The 20,222-nt window shown below is 40.8% G+C and overlaps 1 protein-coding gene across 5 annotated transcripts; it reads left to right on the plus strand.

The window, feature by feature from the left end:
• Positions 1 to 294: 294 nt before the first annotated feature.
• Positions 295 to 9,198, plus strand: LOC149813804 (putative fucosyltransferase 10). 5 transcript variants are annotated; one of them, XR_016428294.1, is made up of 3 exons: positions 295 to 2,628; positions 2,749 to 2,997; positions 3,296 to 9,198. XR_016428294.1 is itself a non-coding variant. In XM_089991750.1 (2 exons), exon 1 carries the CDS (start codon positions 984 to 986, stop codon positions 2,601 to 2,603), a length of 1,620 nt encoding a protein of 539 aa, XP_089847876.1. In that variant the 5' UTR covers positions 295 to 983; the 3' UTR covers positions 2,604 to 2,628; positions 2,749 to 9,198. The 5 variants fall into 5 exon arrangements, 1 of the variants encoding a protein (XP_089847876.1); XR_016428295.1 differs by having other exon boundaries at positions 3,328 to 9,198; XR_016428296.1 differs by having other exon boundaries at positions 3,411 to 9,198.
• Positions 9,199 to 20,222: the final 11,024 nt, after the last annotated feature.

Genomic DNA, 20,222 nt, shown 5'->3' on the forward strand with positions numbered 1-20,222 from the left:
CGCCTCCATCCCCGTTTTATACCCTTCATCCCCAGTCCAAACGGGGCTAGGCGGGGTGGGGCCCCGCTTTCCCCTGGTCCACTGCCATCCCTATCAAGGATGTTGACTTGATATTTGACAGTTTTCAGCAAAAGTGTGGTTGGAAAATTTTGCAAAAGGTTAGCCCGTAAATGAAATTTAGCAAGGAAATATCATACAAGAAGACAAGGGGTCGTCGTCAGGCTTGAGATCGATGCCTTCTTTTCATTTATTTATCATACAAGAAGGAAAGTGGTCGTCGCCAGGCTTGCTAACAACTCGAAAAATCGATCAGAATTTTCGCAAATGAGACTGAAAAAATGCGAACTCAACATCATCCAATTCGGGCTCAGTAATGCGGTGAAGATGATCGTAGCAAGAGGAAAAGATGCTTGTACAGTGATCAAAGAGAGCAAATGAGGGGAATCCGATCGAGTTTCTGCAAATGAGGACAATCCGATCGTTTCCCACTCGAGCGAACAAGAGACAACGGGAGCAAGATAGAATGACAGACTTTTTGTTCTCTTATCCCTTCTCGCACTTCACGAGGGCAAGTCTGTCGCTAGCGTGCAAAGTTGAATGACAAGGAATATTTCCGCAATTTTAGACTTTTCTTGTAGTGGGTATCTATTCGACTTTTGACATCAGTTTTTATTATTTTACAAACAATTATTGGGGTCTTCTTAATAACTTTCTTGACCACTATCCTTTGTTTATGCAAACCATTTCTCTCTCCCATTTCTCTCTCTCTCTCTCTCGGCGTGAGCCCGTTTTATCTGTCTGATCTTCTTTTTCTCTTCCTGCTTTCTTTATTTGTTTTTGACTTTGCTCTTGTTCACTTCAAGTTCAACATTTTGTTGATATTCGTAATGTTGAATTTCTTTCGTCTCTCTCTCTCTCCACCAGTATTAGCAAGTACTTGAGATATTCCCCTTTTGCATCCTTGGCTCCCATTCTCAACATTCATGGTGATCAAGATGGTTCCCTTCATATTTTCCATGCTTGTATATTCTCTTAGCCTAACCATGACCCATGGCAGTTACAGCCCACCTCCAACCGAATACAGATACACCCTCTCCAACTTTTCCCAAGAGAAAATCCTTCATTGCACCTCTCTGTCCCCAACCGATCGACTTCTATGTGAGCTAGAAGGTGCCCTTGATGCCCAAGGCCATCCTACCACTACCAAGAACACCAAGCCTTCTGATCAACCACTGCCGCCCAACAAGTCATGCAAGTTCAGAGAAGACAACATCTACAGCCTTTATCCCTATCCTATGTCTCCTAACCCAGTGTTGGACAGAGTGCTAGAGAAGTATGTTGCCATGCACAAACGTTGCAGGGATGCAGATTTTGAAAACCTCAATGATTTCTATACTTCTTCTGAGGGTTTCTTTTTTTTCAAACGGTATAATCCCAACAAGAGACCCACCTGCCAATTCTTGATATGGAGGCCAGGCCGCAATGGATTCGGCAATCGACTCTTAACTTTGATCTCCTCCTTCCTCTATGCAATCATGTCTGCAAGAGTCCTCCTAATTGATTACCCAGTGTGGGATGACCTCTTCTGTGAGCCGTTCTTGGGCTCTTCCATCCAACTCCCTTCCGGAACGGAGCTCGAAGGACGACGCGGCCCGTGGTACACGGAATTTCGTGACGCTGGGTGTGGATCGGGCGCGCCGAGCACTAGCGACGTCTGCGAAACAAACGTAGTGAACTTGAAGCTGGAGCACACTACTCCTATAAGGGAGTATGAGTCACTTGTATGCCCAATGGGCTATGCAAGACTCAGGAACATACCGTTTATAACTATAAGGGAGTGCAACGAATATTTGGTGCCAGGGTTCTATGTCAACCCTGTGCTCTCCCCTCTACTTGATGTGTTGTTCCCGGAAAGGAATCCATTTTATTTGTTGTCAAGATTTCTCCTTACACCAAGTGATGCTATGTGGTCTGCAATTAGCTCCAACTTGGATATCCATGCTAGCAGGAGAATTGGGGTCCAGGTAAGAGAATTCAATAAACGGAAGTATACGTCGGAATACGATGCAAACGTGGTCGAATGCATCAAGAAGATAGGAGGATTTTTGCCGAGAAGGTTCCGAAAGCCGGTTCGTGCCAGCGAGTACGTCGGTGTCTATATGGCAACGTTGGTGAAGCGTCATCTGGAGGAGGTGAACTCCACCATGAGGGAGTTGATGGAGGAGACAGGGAAGGAGTTTAGGCTGAGTTTTCAGAGTTTGGATGGGAAGGAAGTGCATGACAAGAAGCATCAGGAGGAGGCATTGATTGATATGTGGGTGTTGAGTATGAGCCATGTCTTGGTCACCAGTCCGGGCTCCACCTTTGGTTACATTGCAAGTGGGTTGAGTGGTGTCCATGCTAATTTCTTACAAAAGATAGCTGGTAAAGGCTGTGTTACGGGAATTGGGGTGGAGCCTTGTCTTCATATTACACCCGGCGGTGTTTCTTGTGTCAAAGATGAGCCTGTGGTCTTAAGCGTAAATGATATGGTTCAAAACTCTTCTCTGGTGGAAGTATGCAATGATCGTGGGGAGGGTTGGACTGTGGTACACCCGATGTAATCTACACATAGCTACTAGAGAAAACGTAAGTAATTCAATATGTTTTTTTTTAACTATTACAAATGTGATTGATGATTAATTCAATGTGTTGATTGAGAACCCATCGATCCCATCATCTGATATGTATGATGGATCCATCCTACAGTCGATCCTTGCCGTCCTTTCAATGACTAGGATTAGTTCACATCTTCATCCGGATGTGGGCTAATCTTAGTTGTCCTGATGCATCAGTTGGAGCGCTAATTAAGATCAAGCTAGATTCTGTGACGTCTTATTTCAAATGATATGCTTTCCCGGCAAGCCCCAACTTCCTCTTCTTGTTGGATAGCTTCCAAGTGCTGCATAGAGCACAACCCACTGCTTCCATCCTCTGCAAATAAGAGTGCCTTTCCAGGTGAGCCTTCTTTATTCACTCTAAACTCTAAACAAGTGGGTGCGGACAGAGAGATGCCTGTCAGAAGATAGGATACTTTTTTCCCCCTTTTTGGCAATGAATTATTTTCAACGATCATCTTTATCTTTATCTTTATCTTTTTCTTTTTCTGAAATATTTACAGAAAACACTTAACTTTCAGTCTATTTACAAACATACACTTAACTTTTGAGATATTGCTAATACAAGCTTAGTCAACAAAACAATTCTAAAAAACTTAAGCGCTTGTTTTATAAAATTTTCCATCCTTTTTTTTCAGTTTATGCATGACAATAATGTGCTTCTACATAGGCACTCAATTGGATACCCAGATCCACACCTGCACTATGTCTTTAAAGGCTTCCTGTGGTTGGACTTCCTTAGTGAGTTTTTAGCAGGTCCAGCCTTGTAAGATCCAACTTGGGTGAAATTGAAGCTCACTGCTCTCTTAGCCTAGGTGAGAAGAGAAGATCAGGTCATATTGTATGTAACTGATCACAGGTTATATTCAATCTCCACCATATATGTAACTCACTTGAAAGCCATGAGAATGGAGCTGACAGACATTTCCGTCAAGTGAGATAGGCTGTGGGGTCTTTAAAAATTTGACAAATCAAGTGAGATGGTCTAGAAATAATTTTACAGAACATGAGCCTAAAATTTCTTCACCACATGCTCTTCTTCAAAGCAAGCTTACAGGTGCTTTGTTTTCTTGTTAGGCCTGTATGAAACCTAAAGGTTTTTTTTTTGGTTAATTACCAATCAGGGTTTTCCCTTCACGTGGATGGGTCACCAACCATCGCAACTTGCCGACAACCATGATTAAAGTTGATAGTGATGGATTTTAACCTTTTCAATTAAAAGCAACAATAATATTGATGAGAGAGAGAGAGAGAGAGTTTTCGTTCTGCTTGCTGGCACATGGTTGGATCTTTAATGCCAAAAAGATAGTACTGCAGTAAATATTCATATCTAGAAGGTTTTTTATTTGATTATCACCATTAGAGGTGGGCACTGGGCTGGGCAGCCAGCGGCTGGTCTGGCCGGGCCTGTCCGGTATATTTGGCCCTGGCTCGGTCCGAACCCGATCCTACCCGAAGTGGGCCAACACGGGATGGACCCCGGGCCAGCCCATTATTATATATATTTTATACATTATATATATAATATATATCACATAATATATATATATATATATATATATATATATATATATATATGATACATTATATATAACATAATATATATATATATATAATATATGTTATATTTTATATATAATATGAATATATATTATATATTATATAATAGGGCTGCCCTGGCCGGATTGGTCCATGGGCCTAATGGGCGGGCCATGGGTCAGGGTTTTCCCAAATTGGGCATTTGGCCCAATCCATTAGCCGACCTGATGCCCATCCCTAATCACCATTATTTGATTGGAATGACACTCTAAGACATATACATGCCATCAAAAAAGTCAATTTAATCTAAATTTATTATCAATAATATATGCCAAAAAATAAGGTTGCAGCTGCTAACCACCTTTTTAGATTACCCCTACTCTAACCTGGCTTTCTAAGGGGTTTCGAACCACAAACCACTCAAAGCTTTGGAGAGAGTGAGAGAGAGCCGAAAGAAACATCAACATTACTAAGGAAGAGGATCAACAAGCCCGCAAGCAAACAATAGACCCAAAACAAAGGGCCGAAAGTATGAAGGCAAACTAGAGAAAAAAGAACACAAAGATCAACCAGGGTCGTAAGGAAGAGAGGACAATTGAAGAGGGTAGATAACATGGGAAGATGTGCAAAATTGCGTACACATCAGTCAAGATGCAATGGACGAGCTTATCTAAGGCAACCGGAATTTGACAAAAGATCACATTGTTGCAAGACATCCACACATCCCACCAGTAAGTAAAAAGCCAAGTTTTCTAGATCAACCGTCACTACTTGCAACTGTGAACCTGCAGCAGGCCTCACAGAAGGTTGAGCGCAAAATATTCATGTCTCATGATGACATCAAGTTGATTCCACGTACTTTTAAAGACGTCCACAAAGATTGGGTAGGCCCGAAAGAGGTGGTAGGTGAATTCTTCTGCCGCTTGGCAAAGGACACATCTACTCGGATACTGAAATCTCATCTTCTTTAGGAAGCTGTTTGTCTGGACCCTATCGTGCAAAATTAACCAAGGCTAAGAACCGAGAGCGGGGAGTTGGGATATTAGCCCATAAAAGGCGCTCAGGAAGCCAGTCAGCCCCAAGAGGAAGAAGAGACCGATAAAAAGTTTTGGTGCAAAAAGCACTGTTAAACGCAATTTCCCATTGCGAAAGCTGTAAAGGGAAGTTCTGCATCCATCGTTTGCTGAGGTTGTCTTCGAAGGGCGACCTATCATCGGAGTGAACCGACTCAGATCGTCAAGGCTATTGTATCCTGAGGGAAGGATGCCAGACCCTTTTTGCACCGTATGTGGGGGCAAAACTTTTCTAAGGGGAGTATTTTTATACGCCTTTGCCTTTCGCAGAATAATAACATGTTTTATTTGTTGTTCTTATTCTGTTTCGTGCATATGTTTGCTTTGTTGCCTTTGTCTGGATTTTGGTTTCAAACCGAATATGACATGTTTGAACCCTGTTACGATTTGAATCAAATGTTTCATTTGCATATCATGTTATATGAAAATCTGATTTATATCGTGATTCTATTTTTTATTCTAACACTAAATGCCACATGCTCCTCTTGGATGTAAGAAAGATTCTTTGGTGCAACATGAAAACAAGGCTCCACGCCAAGTCCCGTGAAGCAGCCTTTGCCAGCCTCCCTTTCTAAGAAATTTGGAACACCGGCCAACCTAGATCCAATGTAACCAAAGGTGGATTCCTAGCTTGTGAACAAGACATGGCTCATACTCAGCACCCACATATCAATCAATGCCTCCTCCTGGTGCTTTGTGTCATGCACTTCCCATCCATCTAAGTTCTGAAAATTTAGCCTAAACTCCTTCTCAGTGTCCTCCACTAACACCCCTCTTGGTGGAACTCACCTCCTCCAAATGACGCTTCATCGATGTTTCCATATAAATGCTGAAGTACTCTCTGCCGCGAACCTGCTTTCGAAACCTCCTCGGCAAAAATCCTCCCTTCTTCTTGATCCATTCAACTACGTTTGCATCATACTCTAATGTGTAGGTACACCCACCAAATTCTCTTATCTAGACTCAAATTCTCCTGTTAGCACGAACATCCAAGTTGGAGCTAATTGCACCCCACATTGCATCACTTGGTGCTAGGAGAAATCTTGACAAGAAATGAAATTCATTCCTTTGAGGGAACAACACATCAAGTAGAGGGGAGAGAACAGGGTTGGCATAGAACCTAGGCACCAAGTAATGGTTGCATTCCCTTATGGCTACAAATGGTACATTTCTAAGCCTTGCATACCCCATTGAGCATGCAACTGACTCGTACTCAATCATAGGAGTAGTGTGTTCTAGAAGCAAATTCACCACAGTTGAGTTGCAAATGTTGTTAGTAGTACTCGGCACGCCTGATCCGCACCAACCGTCACAAAATTGCACGCTACACCAGCCTAGTTGTGGATTGAGCATGGTTGTCGCCGAGAGTTGGATGATAGACCCTAAAAACGGCTCACAGAAGAGGTTACCCCACTCTGGGTAATCAATTTGGAAGACTCTTGCGGACATGATTGCACAAAGGAAGGAGATCAAAGACTAGAGTCGATTGCCGAAACCATGAGGGCTTGGTCTCCATATCAAGTATTGGCAGGTTGGTCTCTTAGAAGAAGTATAGAAATCATTTGAGGTTTTCAAAGTCTATATCGTTGCAACGTATGTGCATGGCTATGTACTTCTCTATCCAACACTGGGTTAGGAGGCATGGGGTAGGGACAAAGGTTGTTGATGTTGTCTTCTCTGAACATACATGTCTTGTTAGGAGGCAATGGCTGAGGAGGGTTGGTGTTGTTGGTAGTGGTAGGGTGGCCTTGGGCATCAAGGGCATCTTCTAGCTCACACAAAAGTTGTTTGGTTGTGGGGAGAGAGGTGCAATGAAAGACCTTCGCTTGGGAAAGGTTGGAGAGAGTGTACCTATATTCTGTTGGTGGTAGGCTGCCACTGCCATGTGTCATGGTTTGGCTATGAGAATATACAAGTGTGGACAATATCAAGGGAGAGGGTGGTGTGTGTTCTCCCCCGAAGACGACCATTAGCTACATCGTGTGTTCGGGGGGTCTCAATGAGCGCCATGTATGTAAGCACATGGGGCTCGTATCCCCATGTTTGTCAGCATCAATTAGCATTAAAGTTCAGTGCGGTTGCAAAGACTTAAGTACCCTTTCTTGCTATTCTCGCCATGAAACGACGGTTCGAGAAAATGACAAAAAAATCCTCCATTCAAAAGAAGGGAAACGACGGTTCAAAAAAAGGACAAAAATATCTTTCATCCAGAAAGTCGAGGATGATGTTAACTCTTTAAAGTCCAAACAACAAAATAAACCTGAAACACACTCTCTTTCTTTTCCGTTTAAACTTTTCGTCATCATCTTCTTTTTCTTCGTTCTCCGTGAAACACTGTATTAAGGGAGGCAAAGAGCCGGCGATCCGATGGTGATCATCGTCCTCTTTCTGCTAGCAATGGCTGGAATGCTTCCCTCGTCCAGCGGGCAACCGACTGCGATGGCCCCTCCGTCGCCTTTGAGGGACACCTACAACAAAATCTTCCTTCAGTACACCTATAACAGAGTCTTTCAAAGTACAATCCATCTACCCCTACATCGGCAATACTTCTGATAAGAGTTATGCCTTCTAGGCCACCTTGACGCTGCTCAACACGGGCGTTCGCACCCTCAAGTCTTGGCGGGCATTCATCGGGTTCTGGTACCACGAGGTCCTCATCTCAACCTTCTGCGTCGTGCTCTCCGACAGGACCCACATCCCCGCCAAATCAATGGCAAATCGCTACACGATTTTCGTAAATCGCTACTCGATATAGCGATTTGTGAAAATCACGTAGCAAAAATAAATGGCAAATCACTATGCGATTTTCGTAAATTGCTAAATCGAGTAGCGATTTACAAAAATTGCGTAGCAAAAAAAAAAGGAAAACTACTAAATCGAGTAGCAATTTATGAAAATCGCATAGCAAAAAAAAAAATAGAAAATCTCGGGAAAGGGTGTTACAAAAACCTCGAGCAAGAAACAACCGAAGGAAACATATAAGCATTGTGATCAAACAAAACACTTTATTGCTCTTTTTCGACAGTTACAGGAGGGAAAGAAAATAAAAAAAATTTTATTCTGGGGGCGCTGCCCCCCGGAGACCCCCCAGGGGAGGACCCCCGCCCGCTAACCGTGCAGTGGGACTCGCACCGGGGGAGCCCCCGAACCCCCCTCTTGTAAGGGCAAAAACTCTGAATCAGGCTCCACAACTCATCAAGTTGAACCATGCTACAGTATAGGATCGTCTGTTGGATGTGCACAGAGGCAGTGTGCAGGTCAGTCGGTGCTTGATGGAGCAGTATAGGATCGTCTGTTGGATGTGCACAGAGGCAGAAAGAGAAGAGAGAGAGTGAGAGAGGGTTGATGTTCATGACCTTTTTCGGGGGGCGGGGGGGATTTCTTTCTCAGATAATCCTGCAGTGCAGGGATTGGGTCTTAAATAACCATCTTCGGGGTACTTAAGTCTTTGCAACCGCTCCTTTTCTAGAATCGTCATTTTATGACACCAATGGAGGAAAGGGTACTTAAATCTTTGCAACCGCACCGGACTCCGACGCTAATTGATGTTGACAAACATGAAGATACGAGCTACACATGCTTACATACGTGGCGCTCATTGGGAACCCCAAACACGCGATGTAGCTAACAACCATCTGGGGGGGGATATAACCTGCTTCGATATCAAGAGAAGAATTATTTTCACCATGTAATGTTGGGGATGGAGGGAGGTAGGGCATGCGAAAAGAGATCACAAGTCGTTAGTAGAGAGAGAGAGAGAGAGAGAGGTGGGAGGCAATTCAGTTCTAGGGGTGTTGTGGGATAAATGGCTTTCATCAAGAAATAGAGGTGAAACTATAGGAAGACTGAAAAAGAGAGTGACTTTTATTATCTTAAAAGCAAGATACCTGAACTTGGGCGCACGACATTCCTAAACGAAAAAAAGAAAACACAGTCATATGCCCTGCAATTTCTGCTAAATTAAGTATGGCCCTTTCACAAACTGGGTACGCCCCCAAACCCACAGAATCCTTTAAAGTTCTGTTCTGGCAGCCGCAAATAGTAGAGGAGATGAGGATTCAGTGAATTTTCAACCCATCTCACCTACACAGTGACAAATGTTTAAAACGGCCTAGCCCAGAAAAAATTCCTCCATCACTGACCGACCACACATCGGCAAGCCTCCAATTGGTACAACCCTTGAGTAGGGCTGGTAAACGAGCGGATCTTGAAGTGTTCAAACTTGGCTCATTCTTGTGGCGAGCCAAGCCGAGTTCGAGCTCATAATGAGCCAAGTTAAATGAGTTGGCTTGTTTATAAAAAAAAAATACATTGGTTTAAAGTTAGAAAGAACAGTATTATTAAAAAATACATGTAAAGTATATGTAAAATATATCTAAAATATTTTTTTAAATACCTAACGAGCTTATACGAGTCGAGGCAAGGCAAGCCGAGTACCTATTGTTCATATTCAGCTTGCCAAGCGTATTTTATGAGTTCAAATGAGCCCTTTACTCGAACTCAGCCGGCCTTGAACATGAGCCGAGCCACGAGCAGCTTGGCTTGTTTCCCAGCCCTACCCTTGAGTCTCTCCAGCCCACTAGGAAGCACACCTAGCTTTGACCTTGGGTTAAAGAACACCTCGTTCAAACTCGTAATGTCCTTCAGCTTGATGACATTTAGGAGTCGCCCCTACCAGATGAGCGGAGCCAGGCAGAACTTGAAATGTTCTTGTTACATAGATGCAAACATTTTTTTTTTGTTGAAAAAAAAGGCATGTATATGTTTTAAAGACTAAACAGTAGGATTTGAACACCAAACCCCTTATTTGCAAGTCGGGTACTCTATGCAACATGTATTATATCTTGGAAGTTTTATTCACAATTATTTATGCTCGTTTGCACATTAGGATTTAATATAAATATTCAGTTTGATTCTAGGTTGTGTTTGGATTTAAGGAAATGGTGGGGGCAGGGATTGGGATCCAAGTCCTCACTGTTTTTGCTTGGTTTCGGTTCTGGATCTCTGAGAATCATATTCCTTAGAAATAAGAGTTCAATCCCTGAAAATTGAATTCCTTCATTATTTACAATAAAAATGAGAGCAGTCCACCATATGGATCTGAGTACTGGTGGCCTTTTCTCATTCATCGGCCGGCCCGGCAAATTACTGAAGGGATTGCTTCTAGAAGTCGCCGGCCAGAGAACCCTTCGAAAGCAATTCCTCCATGTGAAGATGAAAACTTGTGGGAATTGAACACACCAGAAGCAGTTCTGCCTCAATATGGTGATGGACCCTTGCACGAGAACCTCTCTCAAGGGTCCCAACCTGTCCTGAATATGGTGATGGGAACCCGCTGGAGACCCATCAGAAGCAGCTAGATCCACATAAGATTATTTGTACCGACCGGATCCAGATCTCTATTTTAAGATCCGAATTAGATTTAGAACCAGTTTATATTATACGCTCTTATTCTTCAAGGTGTTGTAAAAACAACAAAGTTTAATTTGGCTGGTTGTGGGTAGCAGCCAAGCTCAATTAAGCTGCCCGTAGTTGGCTCTTATTTCTCTGCACAATGGAATGATTCCAGTCCACTTCGCCCATTATATATATATATATATATATATATATATATATATATATATATATATATATATATATGAGTGAGTGGTAGCTAGAGGTGTCAACGGGTCAGGTTAGGGTATGGTGGTAAATAAGAAGACCCAGGTCTGGACCTGAAGGTCCAATTAATACATGGATCTCGGTATAGTTTGTGAAATTGTATACTAGACCCGGGCCTGACCCAAATTCTGATTAAGACCCAAAAATTTTTTATGTAGTTCTTATAGGGTCCGGGTATGGTTTCTCTTATGGTGGATCTGATTAAACCTGAATTTAGACCTGATACCATACCCAAAAAATTAGGCCAGGTCTGATTACACCTGGGTCCGAACCAAACCCGACCCCGACACCCCTAGTGGTGGCTGCTTAATCCCATCCATGATTAATGAAACGCACTGAAGGAATTAGCGATGCTAAAGGTCCCAGTTTAGCGTCGATTCAAAAGCATGCTAAAAGCACATTATGCTAAAAAAAAGAAACAAAGAGTGTCCACGTACGCGCGGTGGATGTTCAGTGCACATGCGTTTTCATTATATATATATATATATATACACACACAAAAGGGATTTCATCGAACCCCCTTTCGTCGGACTTGAATCAAATGCGCACTTTGCGTGCAAGTGTTTTAAAAAATAATATTTTAACGTGGTCTTTGGCCATAAAGACCTGGTTTCCGCCCAAGTCTTTAGCGGAGCTCAAGACCGCAGCTAAAAAGTGTTTTTACTTAAAAAAATTTGTGCCAAAATCATCTGATTTTCGTCAGATTTTTTTGGGTGTTTAATGATACATCCATCTCGTATGTGCATGCGAAACCACTGAACTCAAAATCATAGGTTCAAGACAGTATCGCCTCAATCTGACCACATAGATATGTTCAGCATGGTTTGTTTGCTAAGGATTAGACCTTGGATTGTGTTTTTTTTATGAGAAAATATGGTTTTTGAGTCATAAAACTTTGGTATATTATGATCCATAAATTTTTAAAGCCATTAAAAAAAGTCTGCTTATATGTTATAATTAGATGACACAACTCATTTTCTACTAAAAAAACTTGTAAATTACCTTCATAGGGTCCAATCGAAAAAAAATGAAAAGAAAGTGTTTCTACTCAATAATTATGTACTTTCATTAGCGCCAAATGTTTACCATATATGTGTGTGTGAAAATTGAAAGTTAAATCATATTTCATTTTCAAATCAATTGAAATCCAAACAAAGAAATTGAAGTCTTTGAAAATTCAATTTGAGGAATTTTAATTCCTCAAATTGGATTCCCCAGGTCAATTCCTCAAACACAAGGCTGTCTTCAAATGAAGATTCGTAATAATTTAACTTTAGATTAAAGAGGAGGTAAAATGCTTGAAACTTCATGGAATAGAGAGGTTTTTACTCCAAAGAGCTCTTTTTGGCGCATTGTCTGCCTTCTTTTACTCGCGTGAGGTACAGTTTAGACCCTTATATTATCCAGCCCTTGCAATATTGATAATTTTATTATGAAGTCAATCCTTGTTCACTTCTTCCATCCATATTCTACTTTCCTAATTTCTCTCCTCTTTCTTGATGAAAAAAAAACAAATAAATAAAAGACCTCAACCCACGAGTGTCGTGTCCCTAAGTGACCGATTCTTAATGAAAAACAACAAAAAATAGCCTATTCTTAATGAAAAACTGCACAAAAATAGCATGGGACGTGTTTTTTTTTGGTGTCTCCATGTAGGGATAGCAGTGGACCGGCGAGGGCGGGAGACAAGGTCCCCACCCCCGCTCCATCTCAAAATCCTGCCCTACATCCCTGCCTCCATCTTCGCACAGGTTTTGATTTTAACCTTCATCCCTGCCTCTATCCTTATTTTTTGAGGGGTCTGGAAAAATCGATTTTTAACAGGATCAACGCTACTTGGAAAAAAGCTAAAAAAATACTAGAAAATAGTAGACTCTAACAAGGATATACTGTATTCTTTTGAGGAAATTCGGATCGTCCATCTAGGAGATCCCGAAGGTTTTTGTCTGCTAAAACAGAAATTGAAATTTCTTGAATTGTAAAATCCCAGTTTGGGATCCGATTTATTAGGGAGAGTCTCAGAATCCAAATGGATCTAGATTTTTTATAGGACATCACAGACAAGCAGAGAGATTCACAAATCAATTTTATGGAATTTTTGAACAAGAATACATGCATGAAATAACGACTAGGTTCTGCATAAAAAACAAAAATTTATGGAATATTGGTAAAGCTATGTAAAATTAATGAAATTAATCTAAATGCATATTTTTAATTATGAAACTACATGAAATACAAAACTAAAATAAAAAACCAATGGGGATATGATCTAGTTTTTATGTTGGCTCTCAAAACGAGAGATCTAATCCATTGAGTGGATGGATCTTTTCATTTTCTTAGCCTACACACATAAAGTGTGCATTTTTGTATTTATATATTTTTATTTTTTATTTACCATTCATGACTATAAATGAGAGCTTTCAACAATGTGAAACCAACTTTGGGATTGCCACCCCTACCCTGAGGAGTCGCCAAGCTTCAGCTTACGCAGGTGGCAGAAGACTGTTTACCAATGCTTGTTCTTCTAACTTACTACGTAATGATTCAAGATATCATTTCCCTTCATCAAAAACACGTCTGTGATACAGAAAACTAACAACAGAAGGCTCCATTCAGATTAAGGGTCCTTCAAGGGATGCATTAATTGGAGGCTTTCGACTCATGTACATGTTAAAATAAATTTTTTTTATTGAAGTAATACTTAAAACCATTAAAATATTAAAATAATATTAAATTGCTGGTTGTACGTGTCAGTGTCAGTGTCCGTGTCTATGTGCATGAGCGTGTCTACCTGTGTCATGGAAGACACACCACCAAAATGGCCTGTCACTGTGGCATAGGACCTAGCTGATCAAATTTCAGTAAACATCACCACAATCTATTTGGACTTGCATAAATGGATACTTTTTTGGCGCATTGTCTGCTTTCTTTTACCCGCGTGTGGTACAGTTTAGACCCTCCGTGCTATCGAGTATAGATCATCCAGCCCTTGCAATATTGATAATTTTATTATGAAGTCAATCCTTGTTCACTTCTTCCATCCATATTTTACTTTCCTAATTTCTCTCCTCTTTCTTGATGCAAAAAAAAACTCAACCCACGAGTGTCGTGTCCCTATGTGAGCTATTCTTAATGAAAAACAACACAAAAAAACTTATTCTTCATGAAAAATTGCACAAAAACAACATGTGTCTAGTCTTTTTTTGTGTCTCCATGTAGAGATAGCAGTGGACCGAGCAAGGGAGAAAGACAAGGTCCCCACCCCCGCTCTGTCTCAAAATCCTGCCTTTCATCCCCGCACAGGTTTTGATTTTAACCTTCATCTCAGCCTCCATCCTCATTTCATGTCCTCCATCCAAGGGGGCCCTGTTTCCCCTCGGTCCATTGCCATCCCTAAAGAACGATTGGGGATGGAGTGGGGCGGGAGAAAGCGTAAGTCCATCCCCTCACGAGTTTTGATTTTAACCTTTATCCCCGCTTCATGTCCTCCAACCCCAATCCAAACGGGCAAGGAGGGGCGAGGTACTTTTTAAGCACTTTTTGACAAAGATAAGTAACATGTGGTTTTCTAAAACTCAGAACCATTTTTCTGCAATTTCAGAAAGTATTTAAGAGCGGTTCTGTGTAAACAAAAATCACAGAAACCTGTTTCTGCAACTTTCTGAGTTTATCAAAAAGATAAACCTCTTTTCTACATTTTTCAGAAAAGCAGAAGCCTTTTAAAGCAAAAATGAAAACAAAAACCTCAAAATTTTTTAGTTAAAAAGAAAGGTTCAACCCTCTTTCTGTAATTTTAGAAAAGATCAATGCCTTTCTAAAATTACAAAATTTCTTGAAGCAATCAGAAAAGAAAAGAACCACTTTTCTGCAATTTTAGAAAAGTCAGATACGAGTTTTTCTATTTTTTAAGAAAAGTAACCCCTTTTTCGAATTTACAATAAATTTAAGGTTTAATCTAAAATTTTGTTTTTTTATGTAAAAGGGTTATATGTTATAACGAAAAAGGGGAAAAACAGATTAGGGTTTTCTCTTTTCATTTTCTCTTAACATGCTTTGAGAAAACCGTCGTTGGGCAGTGCTGAGCGACGTCGATTTTCTGGCAACCTCCTACTGCCTATCCAGAGACGCCCCGGTAAGCAGGCCCTCTCTCCTTCCTCTTTTTTCTGATTTTCTTTTTGTTTTCCGTTGTCGACGGACCAAGATGTTGGTCAAGCGGCAGCTCATGGTATTCGCCTTCGACGACTGCACAAGGCACCCGGCTTCCTGTTGGTGCCAGAGTGAACATTAATTGCACGGTGATGACCCAACGGAGTAGCATGTACCAGCGTTAGACCGATGTTCTTCTGCTAGCCATGAAGTTTTGGGTTTTCTGGCAGTGACCCTACAGAATGGAGGAAACCACTAAAACCCGATTTGGGCGTGCGCGGTTCCAACGCAGGCCAGAGTCGGTCCAATGATAATTTTTTTTCACTAATCAAACACTGTGGGCCTATGTTGCCGAATACGGCTCCATCCATTTTTGGTGACAGGTCTTAATGATCGTCGTTTACCAGAATATATATATATATATATATTATTTGGGAAAAAAAATTTACCCTAATAAATCGGGTTTTCTCAAGCAGAAAAAACTCATTGACCTTAATCGTTTATTTTTCCTGTTTGAATTGTTTGTTTTTCTTTTCTCAATGATGCAAAAGATATCGGCATGCACACTTTCACCGATAGGGATCTGTCAAACCCGCACAACCCGCGCTCTGATACCAATGTTGGGAACCAACCTTGTACGAGGCCAAATTTGCAGCTGGATGAAGACTTCACAGTTACACTCAAAATTGTCAAGGAGTTTGAACTCTCAATCCTCTTCTTCTTTTATGCTATGATTTCTTGTGTGTCTACCATACACTACTTCACTTGCATTTTATAGACTATGAAAAGGGTTCAAGCTTTGGGATACAACCCCTGGGAGAAATCCCTTCATCCCTCAAGAGACACTTCTCTTGAAATGTGGTTGTTGAAATAACCTCCAACCTCAAGAGATACTTCTCTTCTAATGCGACAGTTGGAATAGCCACTCCAAGAGTCACTTATGGCCATATGTTCTTACACTTACATGATTCAAATGTCAGTTTCTACTAAACTTCGTACGTAGATCCCATTTAGAGGGTCAGGCAAAAAACAGAAAAAATAAAATACAAAATATTATACTTTTTCACTAAGTGGTTTCTTATGCATCAGGTAGCCAACATCATATATATATATATATATATATATATATATATATATATATATATATATATATATATATATATATATATATAATGAACACGGTGCTAAATGAAACATGCTAATAGATTTTTGATATTATTTTTCAAAATGTTGACCCCATAGATGTATTCAGTATTATTGATTTTCTAGTAATTGACACTTGGATCATGAATTTTGAATAGAAAAAGTAGTATTTGGAGCCTCAAAAATTGTAAGCAATTGATTTTTGAAACCATATAAAAACCTATTAATGCATCATCAAAATCAAATGCCTAAAAAATGATTCTTATATATAAAAACAAACATATAGATCACATATGTATAGCCAAATTTTTAAAAAAATACTAAAAAACCAACATGTTCACTTAGCACCATGTGTTGGGATAAGCCACCGTAAGTAGCAGTTACCCACATTGCGGATAACCTCCCACATAAAGTGTTCCTTTCGATTTACATGCGCAAAATCAGGGGAGAACGGTTACACAAATCGTTCCCTTTCTGTGCCTATAAAAAGGGTATCATGGGCGACCCCGATATACAGAGAAACACAATAAAAATACAAAGGAAAAACAAAAAGGGAAAATAGGTCGAGAGCCTTACCTTTCATCTGGTGTTTTTCCATCTGGTGAGGGAATAATGATCCTGCTCACCGACTGCTTCTATAAGCCTGCGCTCGTGGAGGGTAGCAATCCGCCTGAGGAGTGAAGCCCCTCTGCTTTAGCCACCGCCAGCTACCATCCGACGCTTCCACTGACAACTTCAGGTATGCTCTGCCCATGTTGTTTTGCATTTTTTGTCTTTATGCGCAGGCTAAACCCAACAATGGGTTATGGGCCCACGCATGCCGCTGCGCTTATGCCCATCAGACCAGGACTTTTCTTAGTGGGATCGCCGCCTGAAGGCTACCCCTTTACTCGACCTTGACAGGGTTGATTTTTTAAGGGCAGAAAGGGGAAAATGACTCCATTGAGACCAGGCCGATGATCTGTCACCGTTTTCCATCGATGTCGGTAGTGGAGCTGGCTTCTTCCAGAAAACACCCAAAAATGCTCTTACCTCCGTTTTAGGCGTTAGTCGGGAAGGACAACCAGCAGTCAGTTGTTTCTTCTTTCTTTTCTCCTTGCAGAGACGTCAGAACTGTCATCGACGATTGTCGAGTCGCCGAACCTCTGCAGCATGCCGGGCTGCCAGAGATGTCGCCTCCCCACCATCGTCGGCCATGGCCGTTAGGCTATTGGTCAGATGGTAGAGGGTGCCACATCTTTTGCCGACGAAGGTGCCAACGACTATCCAGTTGCCGGATCATCAGAGATGGCGACGACGCTCTCTGAGAAAGTCAGAAATATCGGGGTTAAGGGTTTTTTTAAACCCTATTTCGTAAAATAGGATTTTGTTGTTTCGGGTCTGGTCAAATTTTGGATCCAAACCTGCCCCATCCGAACTGATCCATAAAGCTAACTGGATCGGATCCAGGATTTGGGTGAGGGACCCAGTTTTTGTAAGAAACCGTAATCCGCTATGATTTTGCATCTAGATTGGGTCCATGATTAGATCTGATCCAAATTACCCATTTTAATCCATAAAAGACACTTGGATCAGATCCGGTTCTCAGGTAAAGGATCCAAAATCTATATGACCCCAACCCATTATGATTTTGGATTTGGGTCAGGTCTGTGAAATCCGTTTTGGATTTCTGGAGCCCTACCTGAACCACTCAGTTCTTTTGGATCGGGTTACGGTTCAGACCCGGATCTGTTGACCTGTACCAACCCATGATATCGATCCAGTTTGGATTCGGATACAGATCTTCGGGTCTCAAATTTTGAATATGAAAATCAATCTCTAGATCGGATTCGGGTAAGCCAGACCCAGTTCTTTCAGTGGCAGATCTATAATCTGGTTAAAACTGGATTATACGGTTCTGGATCCGTCAGCTTGATAGAACCGAATCCAAATGGTCTGTAGCATAGCCCAAACTGGCTCATCCGGTTCTGCCTATTTTTGAACTAATATGGGTCACTCTAGAACCAGTTCTAAGACAACTGAGACTGGTTCATTGTAGCAGAGACTAGTTCAGAGTGATATAAACATGTTTTAGTGTATTCTGAACTGATTCTGAGTTTGTTTTGATCGGTTCATCTAGTTTTGGAACCGGTTCAGGGGTCATTGACCAGTTCATCCAATTTTGGCACCGGTTCGGGGTCTTTTGAATGGTTCATCCATTTTTAGGATCGGTTTGGGGGTCTTTTAACCGATTCATTAGGTTTTGAGACCGGTTTGGGGGTCCTTTTGACCGGTTCTTTGCATTTTGAGATCGGTTCAAGGGATTATGTCGTCGGTTCAGAGGTTTTATAGTCGATTCATAAGGATTGAGAACTAATTCAATAAATTGGTGACCGGTTCAAACTTTCATTCCATCGGTTTATCAATTTTTTGATATGGATATTGATTTTTTCTTCGGTCTATGAGCATAAGCATTAAGTTACAACATGTTTAAAGTGTTATTTCATTATTTTTATGAATATTCAATATTGGCATTAAGGATAGTTAGATGATTTAGTGTATTCACATCACCAAAGTGATTGAATACATGTATGTTGTCGAAAAAAATTTAATATTATCATACAATTTTAGCCAATATAAACATTGTACTTAGATTCGTGAAATGATAAACAACCCAAAGGAAGTTTTATCGTATTTAAAATTTATGCAGGGTAAAATAAGGTAAATAGGTTGAGATACATCGTGCATGTGTACCCAAATGTACCTTGCATTGATGGTCTAACTTCACAAGAACCTTAGTTTTATTAGGTATGGTCGGTAGGCGAAGTGGTTTTATGTGTTGGAGCTCTTACCAAAGTAAGGCTTCAATGACCCCCTACACTCGCCTGAAAATAAGCATATTAAGGGCCTTTATTCATTTGCTTTTTTCATTAAGTTTTATCTCGTATGAATGTCATTTGATACATGTCTTTTGATGTACAGTTTCTAGTCCTGTGATTTTAGATGGCTCTGGCTGTAATCCCTTTCTAGATGGATCAATCTTTAGTGATTGGAAAAAGATTATTTTCTTTACATTAGGATATATGGATTTAGATATGGCCCTAAGGATAGATGAACCTGCTGCCCTGACTGATTAAAGCACTGCTGAACAAAAGAGTGCTTTTGAGAAGTGTGATCATTCGAATAGGCTTAGACTGTTGCTTCTACCATCTAAGGTAGCTGAGAATATTTGAAGTATCATCCCACAATGCAGGACAGTGAGCGAATTCCTGAGTGCTATTGAAGCGCAATTCATGAGTTCAAACAAAACCAGAGCTAGTACCCTGACGTCAAAACTCATATCTATGAAATATACTGAAGGAGAAAACATTTGTCAGCATATTTTGGAGATGAGAAACATAGTGTCTCAGCTAAATAACATGAAGCTGACCATTTCTGATTCTTTCCTAGTGCATTTAGTTATAGCATCCTTACCCTTGGAGTACGGACCTTTCAAAATATCTTACAACATACGTAATGATGAATGCGCGTTTAATGAACTTATATCCAAGTGTGTTGAAGAAGAAGAGAGATTGAAAGGAGAGAAGGTATAGAGTGCACATATGGCTTCTCATGCACCCAAGATAAGACCGAAGAAGAATGCATTCAAGAGAAATGCTAGGAAGAAACCAACAAGGAATAAGACATTCCAAGGCAAGCAATCTGACTCTGCTTTAATAAAATGCTTCTTTTGCAAGAAAAATGGACATCGGAAGGCAGATTGCATAAAGTACAAGAAGTGGTTAAACAAAAAAGTAATTTGTCATTTATTTTTTATGAATGTAATTTATTACAAATATCAGAAAATAGTTAGTGGATTGATTCTGGTGCTACTGTTCATATTTTCAACTGTGTACATTTGTTCCTGAGTAGAAGAGAACCAACAATGCATGAGAAAAACATCTATTCGGGAAACAAAATGTGTTTGCATGTGAAGGGTGTTGTGACCTGCAAGATTACTTTAGATAGAGGCGTAGATTTGGAT

The sequence above is a fragment of the Nuphar pumila genome, chromosome 16 (assembly GCF_984573655.1).
Source record: "Nuphar pumila chromosome 16, dmNupPumi1.hap1.1, whole genome shotgun sequence".
Taxonomy (NCBI): Eukaryota; Viridiplantae; Streptophyta; class Magnoliopsida; order Nymphaeales; family Nymphaeaceae; genus Nuphar; species Nuphar pumila.